At 43.4% G+C, this 24,715-nt stretch overlaps 1 protein-coding gene across 3 annotated transcripts in view; it reads left to right on the top strand.

The window, feature by feature from the left end:
* EPM2A (EPM2A glucan phosphatase, laforin) overlaps positions 1-24,715 on the top strand; it is a 51,901-nt gene that overhangs the window by 19,587 nt on the left and 7,599 nt on the right. The window contains exons 1-2 of one of the 3 annotated variants that reach the window (XM_083435094.1): positions 78-1,929; positions 13,389-13,563. In XM_083435094.1, coding sequence (XP_083291220.1) covers positions 1,665-1,929; positions 13,389-13,563 — 440 coding nt within the window. In that variant the 5' untranslated portion in view covers positions 78-1,664. Of the gene's footprint in view, positions 1-77; positions 1,930-2,157; positions 2,182-13,388; positions 13,564-24,715 lie in introns of those variants that run through there. The other 2 variants (XM_083435093.1, XM_083435095.1) reach the window with 2 other exon arrangements.

Here is a 24,715-nt window from a genome sequence, read left to right on the forward strand (position 1 = left end):
GGCCATAGTATGGAGGTGGGGGTAGAGCATTTGCTTTGCAAGCGGAAGGTCCTAGGCTCAATCTCCACAATGGGCTGGGAGTATCCCCTCTGAAATCCTGGAGGGTTACTGACAGTATAGCTAGCGTAGCTGAGACAATACTCTGCTAAATGGACTGATGGCGTGACTATATAAGACAACTCCCTAGGTTCCTGTTGAACCAATTTGGGGCTGAAACTGAGAGTATAGCTGTGATTTATTGTTAGTTTTCCAAAGCTGCTAAGTAGAATTAATGATTTTCTCAGGAAGCAAACCATGAATTTTCTGGAATTCTTCAAGAGATGTACTGAGTAATGAACAATTCAGTTTCCACTGTTGTTCAGTCCCAAGTAGCAATCCAATGGATTTTTGTCTCTTCTCCCCACCCTCCAGGTTATTTTGTAGTGTTTGTCATATTCCAAGTATGAATGTTCAGTATTTCCTAATGAATATCATGCTCACTAATGTGTTCAAACAAACTACTTTGGCTACAGGGAGCTGGTAGATATACAGATGTACAACTTTTTTAAAAGTTTAGCATTTGCTCCTCTCTCCTCAACCACCTAAAAAGCACATTTGGGGCCAGAAAGTTAACTGAATGCTGCACACTGAGGCCTCAATGTAGTCTTTTGAGTGGTTTGAACAGGTTCTCGTATACACTGTATGTGGGCTCAGCAACTTGGCCTGGCAGGCAGCTATATGCAGTAGGGGACATGCTATGCCGCCTCTATTCCCATCTAACCCTCCCACCCATTTCCCTCTTAAGCTGCAGCTGTGGAAAAACCAAGCACACTGGACTCAACCCTAATGGGCACAACCCAGGAACCCGTGATCACCACCATGTGTGAACAAGATGGAAGGAATGAGTTGCAACTCCTGGAGCTGTGCAGGGAAGGACACATTTCAGCACTAGAGTATTTGCTTAGCACATACTCGCTGGATCCTGGGCATCTCCAGGGACCGGTTACTGTCTACAACCGTGGAGATGCTACCAGTAACACTGAGCTCAATGGACCAGTTGCCTGACACTCAAAAGTGACCAGACCTTCCTTCCTTCCTCTCCCTGCGCACAAGCCTACAGGAGAGCCGACAAAGCTGCCCCTCCACTTGCTTGCCTTCTCTTCCTGAGCCCTATAGGAGAGTCAGTGTGATGCAGTGTCGGATTAGGACCTGGGAGACCAGAGTTCAAATCCCTGCTGGCCCAGGAAGCTCCCTGGATGACGTTGCGGCGAGCAATGCCAGCCAGGCTAAACTACCTGGCAGGATGGTTGTGGGGATTAAATACGGAGAGGGAGAACCAATGTCTGCCGCATTGAGGCCCCTGGAGGTGAAGGTGAGGTGGAAGTGAAACGTGGAACAAATACAACGCAAGCCGAGCCTCGCTCCCTTCGAGAAGCGCTGGTCCTTTGCGAGCTTGCAGGGGGCTTTAAAATAAAATTAACAGGCGGCGCGAGAGGCCTTTATAACGGGTTCCCGAAGTGTCACGTGTCCTGTTCCGTCCTCTCTTTCGCCGCCGCCTCGCATTCCCTTTTCGGTAGCGGAGCGCGGAGGGGCAGCGAGCGCCTCACGGAGGCCGAAGTGACGTCGCAGTCGCTCGGCGGCGTGAGGGAGCCCAACCACCACTCTCGGCCTGCTCCGCCGCCGCCATGCTGTTCCGCTTCGGGGTCGTCGTGCCCGCCCGGCTAGCCGAAGGCGGCACGGCGCTGTGCGTCTCGGGTTCCCGGCCCGAGCTGGGCCAGTGGGACCCCAAGCAGGCGCTGGCCATGAAGCCCGCGCGGCCGCTGGCTCCCTTGCCCGCTCAGGAGCCGGTCCTGTGGCTCGCGGAGGCGGCGCTGCGCGAGGACGAGGCCGCGTGCACCTTCTGGTACAAATTCCTCAGGCGGCAAGAGACGGGGGAAGCTGTCTGGGAAGGTAACGGCCGCTCAGCAAGCCGAGCTCCCCGCCCCCGCCTTCTTCCTCTCCGTGTTTGTGCGCGCCCGCGCGCTTGCGTGTGCCACGGGGGCGTGGCCATGACGGCCAGTTCTCGCGTCGAGGACGGTGGGCGTTTGTTTTTGCCCGCGTCGTGGGCAGCGCGAGGGACGCGCGCTTATTGCATCAGCACAGCTGTGTCACCGTTATGTAATAAAGAAAAAAGCCAGTCTGCCTTGAGCGGATCTTTTAGGTGTAGGTAGCTCACAAATGCAGAAAGTCTTCCCCTCAGCCTACTGAGATATATTTCTTCGCGTGGATGGTGCTGTGTTGGCTACAAAAGGGGGGACTGATTATTATTATTATTGTTGTTGTTGTAAATAGAGGTGGAGATAGTTATTAGGTTTACAAACTCCCCTCCCTTCTGTTGAGACTGGGAATGCATTGTGAGGTGACTCTGAAGTAAAGTCAAACGCCTTGTGAGTTGGAATGCTTTGGCTCCCAAACGCTGCAAACCCGGAAGTGAGTGTTCCAGTTTGTGAATGTTCTTTGGAACCCGAATGTCCGACGCGGGTTCCGATTGGCTGCAGGAGCTTCCTGCAGCCAATCAGAAGCCGCACCTTCGTTTTCGAACTTTTTGGAAGTCGAAGAGACTTCCAGAATGGGTTCCGTTCAACTTCTGAGGGACAACTGTAGTTGCGGTTAGCTTGTGATGACCACGGGGAATTAACAAGGGTCACGAATGAATACAGGGGCACACAGGTCTGCAGTTGGCCTCTGGCTGTCTAGAGAGACAGTGAAGTCAAACTGCTGCATTAACAGCACCAAAGTGTCTTCTCTATGAAGCGCAAGCCTGGTTGGTGTGTATGGAGGTCCTGGGCTGCCCAGACAACAAGACTCCCCTCTCGGCCTTGCTGATGTGGTCCCAAAGAAAAGCAGAGCAAAACGTTTGGCACCAGCTTGTCTGCAGTCCAGTTGTCTTAGGGAATCTGCTGCAGATTTGTGTAGGGTTTAATCCTTAGCCTTTTCTTCTCCTGAAGATACAAGGTTTAGGATCAGAGTCTTCTCCTAGATGAGCTACCTTCCCAGGTAGATGAGCCCCACCTGCCCCTCACCTCCCTCTACAGCGCATACAGAAACTGCCTTCTTGACAATTGAACCCACTATTGGTTTCATTTGCTCAATTTGCCAGGGTTTGACTTGAGACCCATCGGGTACCTTCACCTGGGTTAGCCAGCCAGTAGAAGCTGTTTTCCAGAGTGTGGCCGCTGTCCACATGTTGACAGCTTCTAGGAGCCACAGGTGAGAACTGAGTGCAAGGTGTACAAACTCTTCCAGAAGGAGCACAAAGTGCCCCCCCACCAGAGGTACCCCTCCCTTAACACTCGTACACCCCACTGTTGCAAATATATGCCATAAATCTCTTCTAAATGAAATGTAGGCTCCTGCGAAGGAGGTGTGGTTGGATACCTTTAGGCAGAATTTAGGGGGGAAATGCATTTGCATCCAAAACAATCACTGAAATATCCTGTGAGCATGTATATTTTGGTGAAGACCAACAGTTCCAGTAGGTCATACTTCTTTGGTAACTTTGAAACACTGATAGAAAGGTGTAGAAGTCCTTTTCAAGGGGTGAATGACTCACAGAGTGATGCTACGCAGGCGCATAGGGATGGTGGGAAACTACTACACCCACAGAGGTCACATTAGATTTATATTGCCCCATTCACAGTGTTCAAGATGGCTTCACATCCAAATGCAGGGCTTAATAATAATGAAAGTTGAGAGTATAGTTTACATAGTGCAGCTTCCAGACAAAAATGTTTATGAGCTGCCGCAGCTAAGGAAGTAACCATGGTTTATGGCACTGGAGAGGAAAATAAAGAAAGCCACATTGTTTCAAAGTTGCAGTAGGCTGGTGAAAATAAAAGGCATTCTTTTGCAGTTCAGTGTTTTTATTTGCACCTTGAGAGTAGTAAGGTGTGATTGAAAGTTGCACCATGTACAGTTAATATTTAGCTAAGACATGTATATAAATACACTATCTTGGTATTATTATTATTATTATTTGGAATTGTGCTTTATTGCTTTAAAATTTCAAAACCAGGTGTTATTTTAAAACACTTGAGTACATTTCTTATGGATAGTGTGTCTGTGTAATGGTGGTGAGAATCTGTTCTGTTCTACTTATAATTGCATAGAAAAGCCAGACAGTATTGGAAATAGGGAGAAGACCTGGAGAAGCTAAAGTAGATAGTTGGAAGGGAAGAATGGACTGGGTACTGAAGGTAGCTATATATTGTTGTAGCTCAGTTTCATAAGGAAATCTTCCTGTTCCATTGCAAAATGACAGTAGGTTTCAGAAACAATGCATCTTTAACTTGCTAGTACAGTTTGTAGCCCATCATTTCCTCGTGGTATTAGTAAAATCTAATTATGACAACTAGGAATTCTTTAACACACTCTCCAAATCTGTGACCGCCAGAGAAGATTTTACTGAAATAATTATATTTCTAGAGAAGGGCAGTTGTAATTTCTTGTTCCCTTTCATGTCTTTTTTTCCCCCTTCCTCAATCTTTTGCTCTCTTGCTCTCTCTCTTTTCGTTCCTCAAGCTAGAATGGTCTATAAATCAATACTTTCTGCTCCCACTAGATGTCCCTCTTGGACCTGAGAATCGAAAATCCTCATTTCTCCTACAAGACAGCACTATGAGAGCTTAATCGACTTTTAACTCAACAAATTTAAATTTTATTCCCTTTGTGCATTTCAATCTTGTCTAAAAAATAATAGAAGGGAAGGAACATTAAGTACAAGTAGGTATTGACTGCCTAATTTTTTTAAAAGCACAGCTTATTTCAATCCTTTTGCTGAGCAAACAGTATTACATCTTTTAATGTTTTCAGGTATAAGGATACTTTGTAAGTGACTAGAAGTAAACACAAACATGTTGTAAAATCAAAACATTGAAAATAGAGCAATCTTCTATGGGTTACTTTTCTGGTATGGTCTAAAATTGGGTTGGCACCTTTGGTTGGGCAAAATATGAGACAGGTCACACAAAATAAAGGACTGGTCGGGATGGGGGTAGGAGGGTCACACATACTCTCATGGCACCAAATCCTCCCCCACATTGTGGAGGGGGATTCCCCACATTTGGTCTCCCGCTTCCCTCACCATTTTGGCCCTGCTCTTTCCCTCAACTCACATAGATAGGCAGGGGCCAGGGATAGATGGCCAGCTCCCACAGGCGACTTGAGATGAAGCTCCAGCCTCTTGCCCATGCTGGTATCAGAAGAGACTAGAGTGCGGAGGAGGAGGGAGGAGGAGAGGTTAGGTCAGGGTGGCAGAGGGGGCTGAACAGTGGCAGCCTCATACCATGCTAGACTTAGGGGCGGCAGCAGAGGAGGAGCACCAGCAAGAGGTAGGGAAGGAGAAGAGATTGCTCCTTTCACATTTTCTCTGTTGTCCCTTGCGCTGGGCTGGGCTCCTTGTCAACCACACCAACAGCGATGCAACTGCCATTTGGGGCTGGCTGAACTCAAATGTGGAGGAAAAGGCATTCTGTTTGAAGTCCAAATGGGAAAGGGGATATTATGTACAGTTGTACCTTGGGTTAAGAACTTAATTCGTTCTGGAGGTCTGTTCTTAACCGGAAACTGTTCTTAACCTGAGGTACCACTTTAGCTAGTGGAGCCTCCCGCTGTCGCTGCGCCGCCAGAGCACGATTTCTGTTCTCATCCTGAAGCAAAGTTCTTAACCCGAGGTACTATTTCTGGGTTAGCGGAGTCTGTAGCCTGAAGCGTCTGTAACCCGAGGTACCACTGTAGTCAGTGGTCTGTGTTGCCTGAGCTTGAGTCTGGACTAAGGATTCTGAGCCCCTGTGTTCTGATTCGGTACCTGATATCCAGTCACAGAACATTTCAGGATTTGGGCCTCTGCCATTGGCCCTTAAACTCTGATTTATGATTCGCAGCTTGGAAGTTTAGGCAGCCAATCTTGTTGGGAGTGGGAGTGGCCCAGGCCTTTAGAATATAAGCAGTTGCTTTGCCCCTGTTGTCCAGTTCTGTAGTTCAATAAAGGTTCTTGCTGTTATCGCTGTTTTTTGCCTTGTGAGAACCACCTACACTTAAGGGGATACACTTTTGTCCAAAACCAGGATGATCCCATTTTTTATAGGGACAGGTAGCAACTCTAGCATGAGATTTTTCTCCTTCCAGTTTTGTGCCCCCATGCATAGGCTGTAAAGGCAGTGGAGGCATATTGGATATTTTCTGGGTGGGGGCAAAAATCAGGGGATGAAATTTACCATCACAGTCTATCTCCTCAGACCAACTCTGAGTGTTATGCCAGGGACTGAAGTCAGACCATTGGTCTATCTAGCTCAGCATTGTCTGAACTGTCTGGCAGGGTCTTAGACAAGGGTTTTTCGCAGCACTGCTTAGAAATTCCGGAGATTGAACCTGGGTCTATTTCATGCAAAGCATGTGCTCTGCTCCTTAGCTACAGCTTATCAAGCCTTTAGTTTTAGCTTTGCAATTGTACATTTGATGGTTGTAAATAAGAGCATGAAAGAGCATAATCCTAGGCATGTATACTCAGAAGTAAGTTCCATTGTTTTCTAGGTAAGTATGTAAAGGATTGCAGCCTTATCCCTGCCTCTGTGCCACCTATAAGTACTTGAAAACGGAAAGGTTTTGTTCTCTTCCTGACTTGCAAGATGTCTCTGTGTGTGTGTGTGTGTGTGTGTGAGAGAGAGAGAGAGAGAGAGAGAGAGAGAGAGAATAAAGCTTATACTTAACACAGCAATGCCTCAGTTCCCTGAACAAAGGGACAGGTTTTTTTAACTGATCCAATGAGCAAAAATTAACACATTCAGAATAGCAAGTGAGTATTGTTTTTTTCCTATTGTTTACTGCTGAAACAACTAAAGGGGGGGACACTATATCTTTACTTATTATCCACCATAATTTGCTGAAAAACAGAGACTAGGTATACAGTTTTTGTAATGTACATTTTGTAATGTACCTTTGCATCTTTGATACGCTAAGCCAGGCTTTAGAAATGTACAGGGGAAATGCTATTTGGAAACCAAGCAGGCCCATCGCCAAGTTGTCTGAGCCATCTCTGTTTAGATGAAGGAAGCTCAACATGTCCATAGCTCTATACAGTAACAATCAATACCAATTCAGTCTTGCATTCCAAGCCATCTAATACTGAATTTAAGTCAAAATGTGAAATAGCAGGGATGCTTCCATAGCAGACTCCAATCTCAAGGGTTTAGAAACGTGGGACTTGTTTTGTTCAATGGTGAAGCCTAATAATGTTAACAGGAAAATATCATTCATTGAAGTACAGTAAGTGAAAATTGGACCTCAATGAATTTTCTTTTTCATTGTAATGCAAGACTACAGAAAGTTGGAAGGGATTTATCTGAATCTCTTTATGAAACTTTTTTTAAAAAGCATCTGGTCAGACAGCTAAGCTGAATTTTCAGCTCCCCATTGAATGTTGCACATCCACGAGTTCTGTGTCAATCTGCCTGTCTGTGTTTCTTCTATAATCATTAATCCAGTTTTACATATTGTAAAATCTTATTCTCTCCCCCCCCCCTAGTTTATTCAGATAAATTCAACTTCTGAGCTGCAACCCAGTTGTCTGGATTTGAACAGCAGTCTCTTTCAGTTATATAGGACAGACTAGCTTTCAACCTTTGAGTTATTCTGGGGAAATATAACAAAAACAACAACAATTTTCTGTGCTATTCTTATTAATAACATTTTTATTTTTTCCACACAATTCTGTCATCTTTCTCCCAAACAATTTGTTCAAAAAATGATCTGGAATGAGCAGTAAGGTAGCTAAGTTATGACACCAAACCACTGCGGGTGGTAGAAAAAAAAAAAGGCTTGTGAAATGCTCCAAAAGATGTATCCAGAATGTGTGAAAATGGCATTAAAATGGCAAATGTAATTCAGTGTAAGCAAGGGGAAAGTAAATCACATTGTAAAACACATAAGTTCACATAAACACTGATCTTGACTGACCTCAAGATCATGATCCAAGGGAAGATCATCAAGATCATCACCAAGGGAAGGTGATGGTGACCCAAGCAAGGTACAGATCTGTAGAGCCAGGGTTCTGAAACATGATAGGTAAAGCAAAGCAAGGCCAAGACCTTGGATAAGATCAGAGTTACAGTTGTGGCACTGTAGCAGAGGCAGAAAATAAAGTTGTTTCAGTGGTGCCTTGGAGCAGCTGGCAGAGTTTTGTAGCCTGGGCTAGTTACACAAGGTCATAGAGTCATAGAATGGTAGAGTTGGAAGGGACCATGAAGGTAATCTAATCCAGCCTCTTGCAATGCAGGAATCTTTTGCCCAGTGTAGGGTTCAAACCTTCAACCCTGAGATTAAGAGTCTCATGCTCTACTAACTGAGCTATCCCAGAAGAAAGCCCTGCTCCTTGATCTGGCACTTAAATTGCCAGTACCCTTTTCTGCAGCTGTTGGATTTTTCTAGGCAGTGGAGTATCAAGTTTGGGGGAAAGCTGCTCAGAGGTCTCCTGATACTGAGGAGGCTGTATAAAAGGTAAAGGTACCCCTGCCCGTACGGGCCAGTCTTGACAGACTCTAGGGTTGTGCGCCCATCTCACTCAAAGAGGCCGGGGGCCAGCGCTGTCCGGAGACACTTCCGGGTCACGTGGCCAGCGTGACATCGCTGCTCTGGCGAGCCAGAGCCGCACACGGGAACGCCGTTTACCTTCCCGCTAGTAAGCGGTCCCTATTTATCTACTTGCACCCGAGAGTGCTTTCGAACTGCTAGGTTGGCAGGCGCTGGGACCGAGCAGCGGGAGCGCACCCCGCCACGGGGATTCAAACCGCCAGCCTTTCGATCGGCAAGCCCTAGGCGCTGAGGCTTTAACCCACAGCGCCACCCACGTCCCACTGTATAGTTCAAGGCTGTATAGTTCAGTCATTGATGTCTTGTAGCAGAGATGTCTCCTTAGTGTTTGAGAGATGCAATGTGAGCTCCAGTGTCAGTAGATTCACTTGGGAAGGACACACCCTGAAATTTTTGGTCCTGTATCGGACAGTGCTGATGAATGCACAAATGGCATGGCTGGTGCAGTCACAATCCAGAAAACAGAACTTACAAACAGACATGCCAGACTCAGTGTGGTGATCAAGTCTCTGGAACAGTAACAAGGGCACCAATTTCAGATATAGTGAACATACTACACCATGAAAAAATCTGTTTTCTGTACTCAGATTCCCCTGCGAGAGCACATGAAATATGGTGCATTCGATATGGTTTTTCCATAGTTGGCTAGCTGGATGTTTCTTTCAGAAATATTGCTATCTATGCCTATTCTTCTTTGCAACCATTAAGAAGTTTTTTTTTAGAAGAAAGTGGATAGTGGATGCCTTACAAGAATGTTGGGACCACTTGGAACTGCCCCAGGACTCTTAGCCTGCTTGTGTTACACGTTTCCGTGCATAAGATGCTACCCAGCATGTTGTGTGCTTGAGTTCAGCTCTTTTGATGTTTGCACCTCCTCCCTCTTCCCACACCCCTTTGGAGCTTATGTTTTCCCTCCCATCACTGATCTTGGGCTACTCTGGATTACTTCTTTCTTTTGATCATGTCTTACTTGCTTTTCATATTCTTGTTTGTTCTTCTCTCCCATATGAGCTGCTCATTGCTCAGAGATCTTTGTTTTAATCTCCTTTGCAATAAAGCCAGTGGCTTTTTGATATGCCAGTTTGATCATCTTTCTTACGCATCATGCCAGGAGCCATATGGGCAGTCCTGCAGGCTTTGGAAGAAAGACTGTTCACAGAGATTGATTTGTAAGGCAGAGTTTGCTGATTGCTTTGTTCTTGGACATGTTGATGTGCAAGCAAATTGCATGGGAGAGTTTTTGAACAACAGTGGAATAAAAAAGGACTTAGTTCGGAATCCTTGGTACAGAAATATTTCAAGAATAACCATTATTTGGCTTCCTAATGTTTGTCAGTGATGGGCTCCATTGTTTTTAATCTTAGCCTTTAGACATGAAAATCTCCTTCCACATAGGATATCCAGGCCACACCAGTAACGGACATAATGCAGGCACACAGCTCCAGCTTTTAGGCTTTCCGCAACACGTCAAGCAAAGTGTCCTTGCACAGAAACCATCTTCCCCATGCCAATTGTGTTTGCATAAGAGCAAAAGAGTCTGAGAGCAGCCTACAGGCTTCCACAGGCCCTTTCTCAACCGCTCCTTCTCTAGTGTGGTAGAAGTGTTTGTGTGTGTACTGGAAAGCCAGTATGATGCAATGGTTAAAGTGTTGGACTATGACCTGGGAGAACACGGTTCAAATCCCCACTGAGCCATGAAGCTCACTGGGTACCCTTGGGCCAGTCACTGTCTCTGGACCTAACAACCTACGTTACAGAGTTGCTGTGAAGGTAAAATGGGGGAGAGGAGAACCATGTACACCTCCCTTGAGCTTCTTGGAGGAAAAGGTGATATATCAATCCAATCAATATATATATATATATATGGAAGGACACAGGAAGCTGCTTTATTTGTCCATCTAACTTAGTACTGTTTACTCTGACTGGCAGTAGTTTTCCAGGGTCTCAAGCATAGGGTTTTCCCGTTCTCTGCTACCTAATTCTTGTAAGTGGAAATGTCAGCAGTTGCTGTTCTGTCCCCTGGAAAACTGCTCCTGGACAATGTGGGACGGAGGCAAAAATCAGGCAAGGATGGTTACAGTGGGAAGGAAGGACCAGGAGCTTCCCGTGCATGAACTTCCTTGAGCTAACTTCTAGGATCTGAGCTTTTGTGTGATTTGTAAATGAAATTGGTTAAATATTGCAATGGTGCTGTACAAGGTTGTGTTTTATTTCATGTTAAGAAAACACTTTCTTTAAAAAAGAAATTCTTTAAACTACATTTATCCAAATAGGACAGCTAAAGCTATAGCAATGAGAGAAAAATGTATTTGTCAATCGATCTGGACTTTACTAATGTGCTCTTTGTTTGGCCACATCCCTATTCCAAAGTGATTTTTGTGTTTCTTTCATTTATTATTCAGCAAGTGAAAGAGGAGGTGGGTGGAAACTGATTAATTTTGTCCTTTAAACTCTGTATGGGAGAAGGGGGGTATGTGGAAATTGAAAAAGGTTGATGATTTAAACAGCCATTATTTCTAAAGTGGTATATTACAGACATTTTCCCCCAATGTATAACTGCTTAAAGTTACAAACTGAGGAGCCAGTCACAGTTTTTCCCTCAAAACACTGAAAAGCTTCCTCATGAAGGGTGTGATACTATGTTAACTCCTTTTTGAGCAAAAATAGGTAAATCTGGTGATATTTCTTGTCTCTGCGTATGAGGATATATTATACATTTGTTGCCCTACTGTGGTTTTGACAGATGTGAGCTGCATATTCTTCCACGTACAAGAGCATTTTATGTCCAGATATTTCTACATGAAATTCAGCCTTCAAGATTGGCCCCAAAGCCTGTTTTCGTTGTATGTGTGGATTGGGGACTGATCATCTAAATCTGCTAATTCAGAGGAACACCAAGGAAGTACAACAAAATCTGGGCTTGAAGTAATTTAAGAATGAATAGAAAGCTGAACTTAAAAGGGCCTGCTAGGTTTATTTTTCATTTGTTCTGAAACAAAGGAACAGATTGTGAATGAGTATATCTTTTTGTATTCATTAAAGGCCTGGAGAGATGATCTGTGTCTCTCACAGGAGGAGAGGCATGAGCTGAATTCAGTAGCTGCTCCTGCTCTTAGCATTTCCAATTCCCCTATTGCCAGAATGGTCTGGTCTGGACAAGAGAAAAGATCTATCAGGGGATACCATTCCTTCCCTCCCCATAACCTGCACCCAATCTCATATGGATTTCCCCCCTCTTAGATTAACTCCATCTGGACCTGATGGTTTGTCCTTTTTCAATTTCTCAATAAGGTCTAGAACTTCATCTCTCATCACCATTATCTGCTTATGTCCACAGTGGGGTGTTAATGCATATGTAGGTATCTGTTTCCATATGGTCATTTGTGCATCTTCACCCACACATGAGGGATTCCAGGTTTATGCCTCTGAAATCTACCCTTATGTTTCCCATCTACATCATTGGGCAGTGCTTGATGGGATGTATTCACACTGCACTCTTGTCCGTTTGTGTCAATTAGTACTTCCCTGCCCACCATAAGTTCTACAAACCTAAGATTGATTGTGGGCAAGTGTGTATGTCTGTGTTTTCCTGTGCACTTGTACTTTAAAAAAGAAAAAGGAAGACCTTTTTCAATCTACCAGATTTGCACAACGTTTTCTCCTTTAGATGCCTCTCTGATTTTATTCTCTGGCTCAAGACCAAACTGATCCCGCAATTTGGGGGGGGGGGGGCATTGAAGAAGAAGAAGAAGAAGAAGAAGAAGAAGAAGTCCCCAGTACTGCTTTACTTTGGCGGCCTGGTGGTGACTCTGTGGAGGGGTCTCTGTTCTCAGGAACAAGTCCATTTGGGCTAATGGTGATTTATGCGGGTTTTGATCCATATTTAATATTACTTCCTGTCTCTTTGATATACCTTTCTGGTACTTCTATTCTCTTTCACTAAAGTACGCCTTACTTTTAAAACAAGAATTAACCAGATGCTTCATAAACAGTCTGCAAAAGCTAGAAAAAAAAACTTTGTTTGGCTTTCCAAATGTGGAGTTAGGGTTTACAAATCCAGGCAAGAGATTTCATGGTGGCACATGCCATGTTTTACACAGCAGATGGCACTCTTAATGCCTGAAATAGGGAAGGAATCCACAGATAAACAATGTGTTTTGAAATCTCTGGTGCGGAATTAGCACAAAGTGGTTGCTGGTGTCTAGGTCACTTCATTTAGAAACATAATGTGGCAGTCATCTGCTCAGGAGTTCTCACTACATCTGCTTCCTTGAATGATGGATTTATAATAAGAAAGGTGAAAATTTTAGAAAACCTTGTAGATGAAACCGCATTTTGAAGGCATCGCTGAATAGTAACATTTTGCACATGTGGTCATTAGCTTGTGAGAAAAGGAATTCTAGTGACAGTTAATGAAAGGAGTTATTTCCCCCTTTAAATTTAGGTTTTACTTACACGACACCTTGTGTTTCCATTTCCTGAAGGAAAATGACTTTTACTCCAATGGATGGCTGTCTTGCTTTCCCCACAACAGGATACACATAGGGTTGAATCCAGACTTGGTCATGCTTATGGCAGAGCAACTGGAATCAATTGGACTTAAGTTTCAATAGGTCTACTCTAAGCATGATTAAGTCCAGGTCAACCTATAATATGTGTGTTTGTGTGTGTTTATAATGTGTACCCGCCCTGCTGACTGAATGAAAATCCCATGAATTCAGAGCTCTTTGTTTTTACACCATTGAGCTATATTGACTGACATATTGTGTGTGTTCTCATTTCAGGCAACGGGCCCCACCATGATCGATGTAGTGTCTATAACCCAAGCAATTTGGTTGATGGAGTTTACTGCCTCCCAATAGGCCATTGGATTGAGGTTTCTGGCCATACTGATGAGATGAAACATACAACTGACTTCTATTTTAATATTGCTGGACACCAAGCTATTCACTACTCCAGGTAACAAAAAAAAAAAAAAAAAAAGAGATTAGGTGTTATGAAAAACAGCATGGGAAGATGGTGATTTACTTCATGATCCTAAGCATGTCTACTCAGAAGCAAGTCATGCTGTGTTCAGTATGATTTATGTCCTAATAAGTATGATTAAGATTGAAGACTTAGCTCGGAAAACAAAATACTTCATATTATTTGCTGATGGATGATCATATGCAAACGTGGGTGCTCAGATACCCCAGTCACATTTTCAAAAGTTTTGCTTGCAGTTGTGCTGACTAGAAACTCACATTTACACATTTGTTCCCCCACCCTCAAGGTGAATTTCTAGCTGCCCTGGATGATCAGAAGACTGCTTTTGCATGCTTTTATGGGGCACTTGATAAGTGGTGGTCTCCTTTACTGATACCACTTGGAAGATCAATTATTGGAATCAGCTAATGTGAAAAACTGCCAGTCAACTTAACTTACATAATTTTAGAAACATCTGACATTGTGTCAAATGACAATCTGATTATGACACGGGATGCTTATTTTTAACACCAGCTGCTGTCGTCTTTATTTGAAGTAGCAAAGCATTGTCCTGTCTGCCCTCTAGAACTAAAATAGTTATTGTCCAGTAAACAAGATTCTCAATAGCATTCTACAACATCTGCAGATAGGTAGCTAATCTCCAATTTCAACATCTTGACTAATAGCGGTAATAACAGATGCCAGGTGTTGAATGGCGAAGAGAATAAACATGGAAAACAAAGAGATGAGATAAGGAATTCACAGTCAAACTGCGATGAGCAGAGCCAGAAGCTGGCAGCTGAGAATGAAGCCAGATGCTGGGTCAGGAAGCTGGGCAGCAGTAGGTGTAAGACTGGTAGACAGGTACAGTGCCAGGAGCGTGACACTTGGAGATAAGCAAGTTTGGTTCTTTTAAACAAAGCCACAGAACTGCCATACTGTAAGTGCAGCTGGCTTCCCTTGTAAGGCTGAGGCTGGCCAACATGAAGCAAATGGGATAGAGCTATGTGAGAGCACCAGATGCCAAGGTTGGCTCTTTAAGCATGCTTCCCCTATTCTTGAACTCCTTGGACGAAAGGTGGGGTATAAATGTAATTATAAATAAGTAATCTTAAAAAGAAACCTCATGTGTGAAAGGAAAAGCACTGGGTGTATGTGCATTTGAAGATGTGATATATAAGGGGAAAGTTGTGATTTGCCCCAAAGGAGCCAGCCTTGGAAAGGCAAAACATTCAAACTGAGATGTATTACAATGTGACTTTTTGAAGTGATCTAGATTTTTCCAAATATGCTCTTTAAAAGTTGGGGTTCATACAGGAGCGGAGCAAGCCGATTGGGCGCCGCACGTGCCCTGCGCCCAGGGGTGGGGCAACCTGCCTGGGGGGCGGGGTGAGCTGGGGCAGGATGCTCCGTGGGGCCTCCAAGGAGTCTGCCTGCCTCCTCTCACTCAGCTGCCCTACAGCTGGGGGTGGGGGTGGGCGGACCGTTTGGACAGCACAGAGCCTGTGGGCACCCAAGCCACCTTGTCACTCGCAGGAGAGACGTGTGAAGCGGGCGCGCTGCAGGACCCGAGGTGAGTGTCGCTTGGCATTTTGTCACCCCCCCCAGTGGTAACACCCAGGCAAGCCCGCCCCCACCACACCCCCTTCCTCCGCCCATCTCCTCTTATCCCTTACCCAATCCAACAGCCTTGATCCAGCTCTAAGGTAAAGGGACCCCTGACCATTAGGTCCAGTCGTGACCGACTCTGGGGTCGCTTTATTGGCCGAGCGAGCCGGCGTACAGCTTCCGGGTCATGTGGCCAGCATGACTAAGCCGCTTCTGGCGAACCAGAGCAGCGCACGGAAACACCGTTTACCTTCCCGCCGGAGCGGTACCTATTTATCTACTTGCACTTTGACGTGCTTTCAAACTGCTAGGTTGGCAGGAGCAGGGACCCAGCAACAGGAGCTCACCCCGTCACAGGGAATCGAACCGCCGACCTACTGATCGGCAAGTCCTAGACTCTGTGGTTTAACCCACAGCGCCACCCGCGTCCAGCTCTAGTCATACATTAAAAAAATAATAGTGTTGAAAGTGACCGGCTGAGTATAACCGTGCAGATACACATCCATGCTGGCTATGTGCATGTAACCTTTCTTCAGCACATAGTTTTCCCTTGCTGGATCAAGTGCAGTGTAATTGTAATATTGCTGTAATAATTGAAAATAAACTGGTCAGTATGATAGTTTGTAGTTTGCAACTCAGATTCAAGCTTTGGATAATGTCTGATCTTCCAGATCCCCACCACACTACAAATGTAGTCAGGTCCCAAGAACTGATGGCAACATCCCTCTAATGCTTGTTGCCTTGTCAGCACATAGACCCACATTCAGGCCTAGCTGTCAACCATTTAGGCATGAATATGTGCAGTGTGGTACTGCAGTGCCTCAAATATAACATTTGGGAATGGATAATGAGCTTAACTTGAAATGCCACCTTGAAGTCAGGTATAAGTAGTTTTCAAGATTGCTTTATTACTTACCCTAGATGGAAGAGTCTTATACTCAAAATGCATTGGATTTTTTTTTATATCTTTTTGATAAGTATTTTATAAGAACAATTGCAGCAAGTATTGTGGTAGTGGCTATGTTAGCTTTGACTCTTTGCCTTGCTGTAACAAAATTAATTGTTTCATAAAGGCCATTAAAACTTCTAATCATCGTTAATAAAGGTAAAGTCAACAGATAATTATTAAAATAACTCTTAAAAGAAAAATGCTTTGTTTGGAATATATATATATATATATATATATATATATATATATATATATGTATATGTATATATGTATATGAGAACTAAGTATGAAAGGGAAGCAAGAAACCCATTCAGCTGTTTAAAGAAAAATAACCTGTGTGCTAAGTGTCACCCTGGAGTGATTTTTTATTGCTAAATTATAGCATGAACTATGGTGGAGAAAGTGACGACTTTTAACTGGAATTCAGTGAGCTGTGCCATTTGAGTAGAAAGCTGAAAAGATGCCCTGTGGTTAAATAATTAATTAAGAACAGAGCTATGGCATCTATTGGGATTTCTACCTTTGGAACTAAATTCTGAGGCCCAATTCCCCTTCTCTTTCCCTAGAAGTTCAATAGCAACTGCATTAGTAACAAGGCTAAAAAATAATGAGCTACAGAGCCAAAGTCATTGATTGTATTGTAAGTTTTAAAGAGAGTCTAGATACAGGCTCTCATTTAAAACAGGGAAACAAGACTTGAGTTGCTTTTAATGCATGCTAATGGGTTTAACCTGTCCCTTTTGAAGTCAGTGGGAATTCTGCCATTGATTTCAGACCAAATAGCATTGGACCTCAAATAGCTCAGGAAAGTTAAATATATTTAGTGCACCATTTATCATTTAAATATCCCACGTAAGTAACTGAGCAGCAAAAAAAGAAAAAAAGAGCAAAGCAATGTCAAGTAATGTCACCCTAAGTTTTCTGTTATTACTGTGTAAGCCGTTGTCTTAAAAATACTCCAATTGGCAGCCTGATCCTATGGAAACTGAGCCAAGCACTATACTCACAAACAAGTGTATACAGGAGTACAACTTTAATGCATATATATATATATATATATAGGTAAAGGTAAAGGTACCCCTGCCCGTACGGGCCAGTCTTGACAGACTCTAGGGTTGTGCGCCCATCTCACTTAAGAGGCCGGGGGCCAGCACTGTCCGGAGACACTTCCGGGTCACGTGGCCAGTGTGACATCGCTGCTCTGGCGAGCCAGAGCCGCACACGGAAACGCCGTTTACCTTCCCGCTGGTAAGCGGTCCCTATTTATCTACTTGCACCTGGGAGTGCTTTCGAACTGCTAGGTTGGCAGGCGCTGGGACCGAACAACGGGAGCGCACCCCGCCGCAGGGATTCGAACCGCCGACCTTTCGATCGGCAAGCCCTAGGCGCTGAGGCTTTTACCCACAGCGCCACCCGCGTCCCATATATATATATATATGCCTCCCCCCCTCTCTCTATATATGTATGTATCTAAAATACTGTATGAAATACAAATTGTCCTCCATCTCTCTGAACCCATCTGCCTTCCATGGTTCCAGGGCTTGAAAGCTTGGCTTGTTACAGTATTTTTGTTTCATCTAGATGTCTCGCTATGGGTAACAAATGTTCCCCTTCATCATCCCTATTGCTTCTACTGCATAGGATCTCAGATAAAGTCAGACATGCTTCCCAATCTTCACTGATTCCACTCATTAAATATTGTCTGGGGTTTGTTTAGGGCAAACAGACCTATAATAGTTTATTTTCCCTCACCCATGAATCCAGTCTGCAGACACTTGTCCAAGCCAGGGTAGGCAGCCAATCATCCTTCTCACATTACACTTTCTCTTCCCAACAGTCTTCCAGTTACAGTGACTGTTCTTCCAACTTTACTCATTTGTTTCTGCTGATAGATAAAGCCTTTTAATCTTGGTTACTGGCTACAAAACCTCATAGGCCAAGCTCATCATCACTTATCCACACTTTGGACTTCTTTTGGCACCCCAGTGGGGTGCTTTGCAGCTGAGACTCTAGGTTAGCTGTGTCCCCTAATATACACATTTTTGTATGTTGTTTTCTCAGACATGCGAATTTTAATGCACACTCACCCCAATATATGTGTTTTTGTACACATCGCTTAGCTGGACAATTGTGTTGCAAAAGTCATTGAATTTTCGAAGGATGGCTGTGTTTCAGAACATGTGAATTAGGTGGGTTCACCTTTAAGTGCAATCTGAATTTCTTCCCCCTCCCTAGCTGGCCCTGAGATTGCTGCAGTTACATGTGAATCCAGAGGCATATGCCTGTAGTGCCTGTACACCACTTGAGTATTCCTTGAGTGTATTTATTCTGAACTAAGTAAATAAATGTACTTTCTCCTTCCTCTCTGCTCTGGACAATACTTTAGCACCCCACAGGCCCAGTGAGAGCACAGGGACTCTTTCCCCCTGCCTCCTCATATATCATAAGAGAACATAAGTTCAAATCCTCATGGATTCCAGAATCCTACCGATGCAACCTTATTGTGTCTTTGGACTGTATATTGTTTCAGGCTTATCTACAACTTTCATATTTTAGCTCAGAAGCCTATATATGGTTTATCAGAAGAAAACTTGCATATTCCTCGCCTATTGCTTAGTTTTTATAACATTTCTTATTTTTAAAAGTAAACAAACATTACTGAATCATTGCAGTTTTTCCCCCCAAGAGACCTTTTGTTTCTGCAGAAAACAAAATTCCAAACAGTTGAATTGTGGCTGTGCTTGTAGAGAGAGTACTTAAGAGGCTCATTTGAAAAATCTCCCATTTCCCCACTTTAATGCTATGCAGCGGGAGATTTTATTGTGATACTCAGGGGGCTAGATGTACAGCTCCTATAACAGTTAAAAATGTTGTTCAAATCTCTGTGAACCACGATAAAAAAATTGAGCTCTGTCAGTTTGCCAACCTGTTTGAAATATGGATTTCATTTCCTCTTTACTGGAAAGATAGGAATAAAGGTATTGTGGGGGAGACTATTAGCACCCCAAGTTTTCAAGATGCTAGGAAAATATTGCTTATTTTTACTGGTAACTTGCTACATAATGTATAAAAAGGTAAAGGTAAAGGACCCCTGACAGTTATGTCCAGTTGCAGATGACTCTGGGGTTGCGGCGCTCATCTCACTTTACAGGCCAAGGGAGCTGGCGTTTGTCTGCGGACAGTTTTTCAAGGTCATGTGGCCATCATGACTAAGCTGCTTCTGGTTCAACGGAACACCAAAACCAGAGCAGTGCACGGAAACACCGTGATACCTATTTATCTACTTGCACTTTTTTGGGGGGGCGTGCTTTCGAACTGCTAGGTTGGCAGCAGCTGGGAACGAGCAACAGGAGCTCACCCCGTCACAGGGATTTGAACCGCTGACCTTCCAATCGGCAAACCCAAGAGGCTCAGTGGTTTAAACTACTCTGCAAATCAGTTCTTGATGTCGGGGATTCCCCCCCCCTTTCTGTAACTGAAGCAAGCTGACTTATGCAGCACAATCTTCTACATATCAGAAGTAAGTCTCATTGAGCTCAGCGAGGCTTACTTCCAGGTAAGTGGGTATAGGATTGCACTTTAGTCTATATAAGGAATAAGGAACCTGTGGCCCTCCAGGTGTTTTTAGACCACATCTCCCATCATTCCTGACAATTCGCCATGCTGGCTGTGGCTGAAGAAATTGGAGTCCAGCAACAACTGGAGGACTACAAGTTCCCCATCCCTGAATGAACAATGACAGGATTCCATCAGTGAATTGTCCTTTTATTATAATGAATGGACCAATTAACTACCCATTATCACTCATGCTGCTCCATCTGGGATTTTCTAAACTCCCTTCCACGGGCTACCTGGCAATTGCTAAGGGTCTTGGCGGACAGCTTAATAATTTTTCTGCCTGTTGTAGCAAATATAATGCACTATTCACCTTGTAGGTCAGAAAACCAGACTCTTAAATTCAGCATGAATAGTTTCATAAGCAGGTGGCATAACACTTATTATTCCATGGTTTCAAACATGTTGTATATCACTATATAATGTGGTGTTAAACAGTGATAAAAAGGTGCCTGCCTCCTTTTAGTTGCCAAGTCTGTTCCCTTGTGAGGATCTCAGATAAGTAGACTAAATAACATCTAAGAAGAAAATTTGCCCGTTCTTAATTACTTTTCACCAGTGTGCCACAAATAATGAAAAAAGAGGGAAACGAGCATAGAAAATGTATTGTAGTCTATTTCATTTCTGCCATATAAAAGCCCTGGAGTAGAATTGCCTTAAAATGTACAGCTTCGGTAGCAAATAAGAAAGAAATTATAAATACAAAATTCTTCTCCTCCTAATTATACAATTTAGATGAAAAATGAACTTCCCAAGTTGTTTCACCAAAGTGAGCTCTCCAGGGCACAAGCCTGGGGGTTTGTATGGCTGTCCTGGGCTGCCCAGATGACAGCACTCTCCCCTTGGCCTGCTGGTGTGGTCCAAAGGAAAGCAGATCAATACAATTGGCATCAGCTTGGCTGGAGGAGTTGCCAGAAGAAGGCATGCAAGGCGCCATCCAACTGTCTCAGGGACTCCATTCTGGATTTGTATAGGGTTTACTCCTTAGCATTTTCTTTTCCCAAAGATATCCTGCAAGGTATCTTAGTCTTTGCTGTCTTTATAGCTAATGAGCTACTGTTATTGTGCACAAAACGCTTGTGAGGTAGTGGCACAGAAGTATGAAGTTAAATGACACCATACACAAAGGTAAAAGCTAGATTTTCTTTTCAATAAAAAGCTTGTGTACAATAAATTAAGAACAGGTGATAAGCAAATGGAGACTTTCCATTTTGAATAACATGCTGATTGGTGAATAGTGAATCATGTGCCTTCCAGCCACCAGAATGGTTACATCTCTTGTTGAAATCCATAAGTTTGCTGGGATCTAAGGCCTGGCCTTACCATTTCTTTATCTTGGTTTACTCCTCTATGATTAGTCACTATCTTTTCCTATCCCATACCATATAAAATGAAGTATGCTTTTATCAAATGCAGACTTGATCACTTTGACCTTGCCTTTTCCTGCTTGCTCCCAAACCCTGCAAGTTTCTCTTTGCTCCTTGCCCCTCTGCTGCCTGCTTCTCCCTCTGACCTGCCTGGACTGCCCTTTGGAATTTGGACCTGATTTTATCTCACCTCTTTCAATTTCGCCTTTGAACAAATGTGCCAGACCACTCTTCCTTCCCTTCAGGGAGCTCAACACTGCAAGGGGCAGAGCACTATTGTACCAGTGAGCAGCAGAAGCTCGGAAAGCAAAATGAGAATCTAAAAAAGAGTGCATGGACCAGGAATCCAAAATTAGACACTGCTCCCTGATGCGTCCATTGTGCATTAATAAGCTATCTTCAAATGTAACATAGCCAAATCCTATGCAGTGTTAGTGTGCCCATTCAAATCACTGGACTCAGGCATACCTGATGCTGCATATGATCAGACTGGTAAAGTTCACCCTTTGGACATATGCCAGACCCTCTGGAAGAACATCTGCCATCTAGCGTGTGAAGCAGCTTTCAAAGAGATTGAGTCAGCACATGACTGGTCAAGTAGAGTGAACTGTTTCTCTTGACAACTTAGCAGAGTTTAAGTAGGACTTCATTGCTGTGCTTTTGAAAAGAATACATTGGCTTTCATCTAATCAAAATCAGCAGTATAAACAACTTTAATGGCTGGTGAGTGACTTTATTACCAATTTCTTCTGCAAAGTAGCTTAATTCTGGCAAGCATTTAGCTTTTAACCATAGGTGATGGCCACATAGTGCCTCATTATAGATGCAAGCAAGTTAAATGCATCACTTAAAGTCTGCTTACATGGGGCTGCTTTTTACAAGGCTTCTGGACAGGGATGGGTTGCTCATGAGACTAGAAGCAAGTTTTATGAGGCTGCTGATTTTTTAGTGCTTCAGAGTGGCGGTGTGCAGTGCAGAATAGTGTCAAAACAGCAAAGATCTTTTACAGCTCTAGGCTCACAACATCTCCTTGGGTGAGAAGATGATTCACGTGTGTATTGATTAAATGAAAAGAATGTGTGGCTTCAGCTATATCTAGAGTGAATTGTCAAATTTAATTAAGAATCTACAAAGGTGGGAAGGGAGTCATCCAAGCATTTGGTGCTTTGGCATCTTTAAACTAATTAAAATCTTCTGACAGAAGAAACACTCTGTAAAAGTGACTTCCCAGGATCCCATGTTTCCTCTGCTCTTTTTGGCTCAATTTTCAAATCGCAACAGACTTCCAGAACCTGGCCTATTCCTTAGTCTTGAGGGGAAGAGATATCCTCCTCCATACTGGTTTTTTATCAACCTCCCCACACAAAATACACAAAAACCCAAGATTAGAGAAAAATCTAGAAAAAATGAGTCTAGATTCATGCTGAAGAATTTGCTGTCAGGTCCTTACATGAGAATGCTAGGTCAGTGGAAATCCTTGTAAGATAGTTTTGTTTTTGGGTATATAATTTTATTAAGTTTCCTGTTTTACAATTTAAAATACTCATGTTGCATTCTTAAGATATCAATGACTTCCCTTCTCTTTCCATGGTTCATTTTACATATCATTAATCCCTGCATATTTTACAAAAACTATACCATTCAGTATTCCATTGTTGCATCCATCAAAATTCGTTTACACTGTTGAATTTATCAATGCTGCTAGAGTTTTCAGCTGTACACAATTATTTCCCATGTATTCAGTAAACATTTTCTAATCTTCTTTAAACGCATGTTCTTCCTGTTCTCTTATTCTATATGTTAAGTCTGCGAGTTGTACATATAGTGGTACCTCGGGTTACAGACGCTTCAGATTACAGACACTTCAGGTTACAAATGCCGCTAACCCAGAAGTAGTACCTCGGGTTAAGAACTTTACTTCAGGATGAGAACAGAAAACGCACAGCAGCAGCGGGAGGCCCCATTAGCTAAAGTGGTACCTCAGGTTAAGAACAGTTTCAGGTTAAGAACAGACCTCCAGAACGAATTAAATTCTTAACCCGAGGTACCACTGTATTCTGTCAACTTAAATTGCCATTCTTCTTTTGTTGGGACTTCGCTCATTTTCAATTTTTGGCTAACAAAACACGGGCCGCAGTAGTAGCATGCATAAATAACCTTTTTTTGACACCTGGGAATTTCAGTCTGAATTATCCCCAACAGAAAGGATTCTGGTTTTGGGAGGGAAGTACTTTCAAGTACTTTTTTTCAGTTCATTATGGATCATTCCCCAATACTCTTTTACCCTTTTACAAGTCCACCACATATGAAAGAATGTTCCTTCCACCTCTTTACGTAATAACCTTGTGGGCACTCAGGCTCAAATGGCAACTTACCCTTCTATCTCCTAGGGGTATCACTGGCTTTGGGGCAGGCTTCTTTGACCATTTTCAATCAATATAAGAGGAGGCATGAGTCACAATGGGTAGATAATATTCTCAGCTGCACTTCAGGTCCAGACAGTTTTACCATCCTTTACCCTCTGTTGGCCTGACTTGCTCTGATATGCATGACTCGTTTTTGTAGGCCTCTTGTCCTGTCCACATTTGACAGAACTTACTTCTGTATTATACAGAGGTGGAAAAGAACACCAACTATTTGTGCTTCTTTGCCCCGCACACTTTCTCACGTCCCCTATTATATGGAAAGTGGGACTTGAAGATCTCATTCACTGTGAGAGCTCTAAGCTCCAGTAGTTATTTGGGGCTTGTGAATCTTATCAGAGGATAAATCCCTAAGTCCCACTGCTCATGTTATACCGCAAGGAGGGAAATTAGAAGTGTGAGTCATTCACAGTTTGTTTTTCTTTTCCTTGTCTCTATAATGGATATACTGCTCCTTAGTGTTCTGATTCTAACTCAAGGTTAAGCTTTGCATTGCCCTGTTACTTTGTCGACTATAGAAAACGATAGTTGCTACTCAAACAGCTTCTCAAGAACACATAAGAGAAAGCCAAGTTGTCGGGAGCCATTGGGACACTGTAGGCTTGAGATGACCAAATGGACTATAGATAGCATCTGAACTTAATTTTAAATGTCTGGTGCATGAAGCTTGTTCCCACGTCAGTTTTTGGATTTCATATGAGGCTCAGGGGACAGGAACAGATGCCACGAGGGTGAAAATGCCTTTATTTCTTCTGCTTGATTTGGGATCTACACTTCTAGAAACAAGAAAATAACAAACAAGGGTTAGACATCATATGAATGTTGGTTTTCCATGGCCCTCTGGTTAAAATATACAATTTCACCCTCCATCAACAAGTGTGGTCAAATACACCCCAACAGCACTGAAAAAATAAACCTTTGTGTCACTCTTTCACAACTCCATATTCCAGGTAGGTCTCTGCCATGCTGAGGTGAAAATTACCATGAGGCACACATACACCAATGTTTTTACTATCATGGCATTTGAGGTCAACTCTACCGCATTCCTCAACAGTACTGAGGAAAAAAAATGAACATATGGACATATGGTACCCTACAGGTTTCTAAAATGCCTTTACAAACCTGAATTGTTTAAACATTTTTTTCCAAAATTAGAATGTTCCTTGTGAACCTCCCCACCCATT

Source organism: Podarcis tiliguerta, assembly GCF_965153285.1.
Source record: "Podarcis tiliguerta genome assembly, chromosome: 3".
Taxonomy (NCBI): Eukaryota; Metazoa; Chordata; class Lepidosauria; order Squamata; family Lacertidae; genus Podarcis; species Podarcis tiliguerta.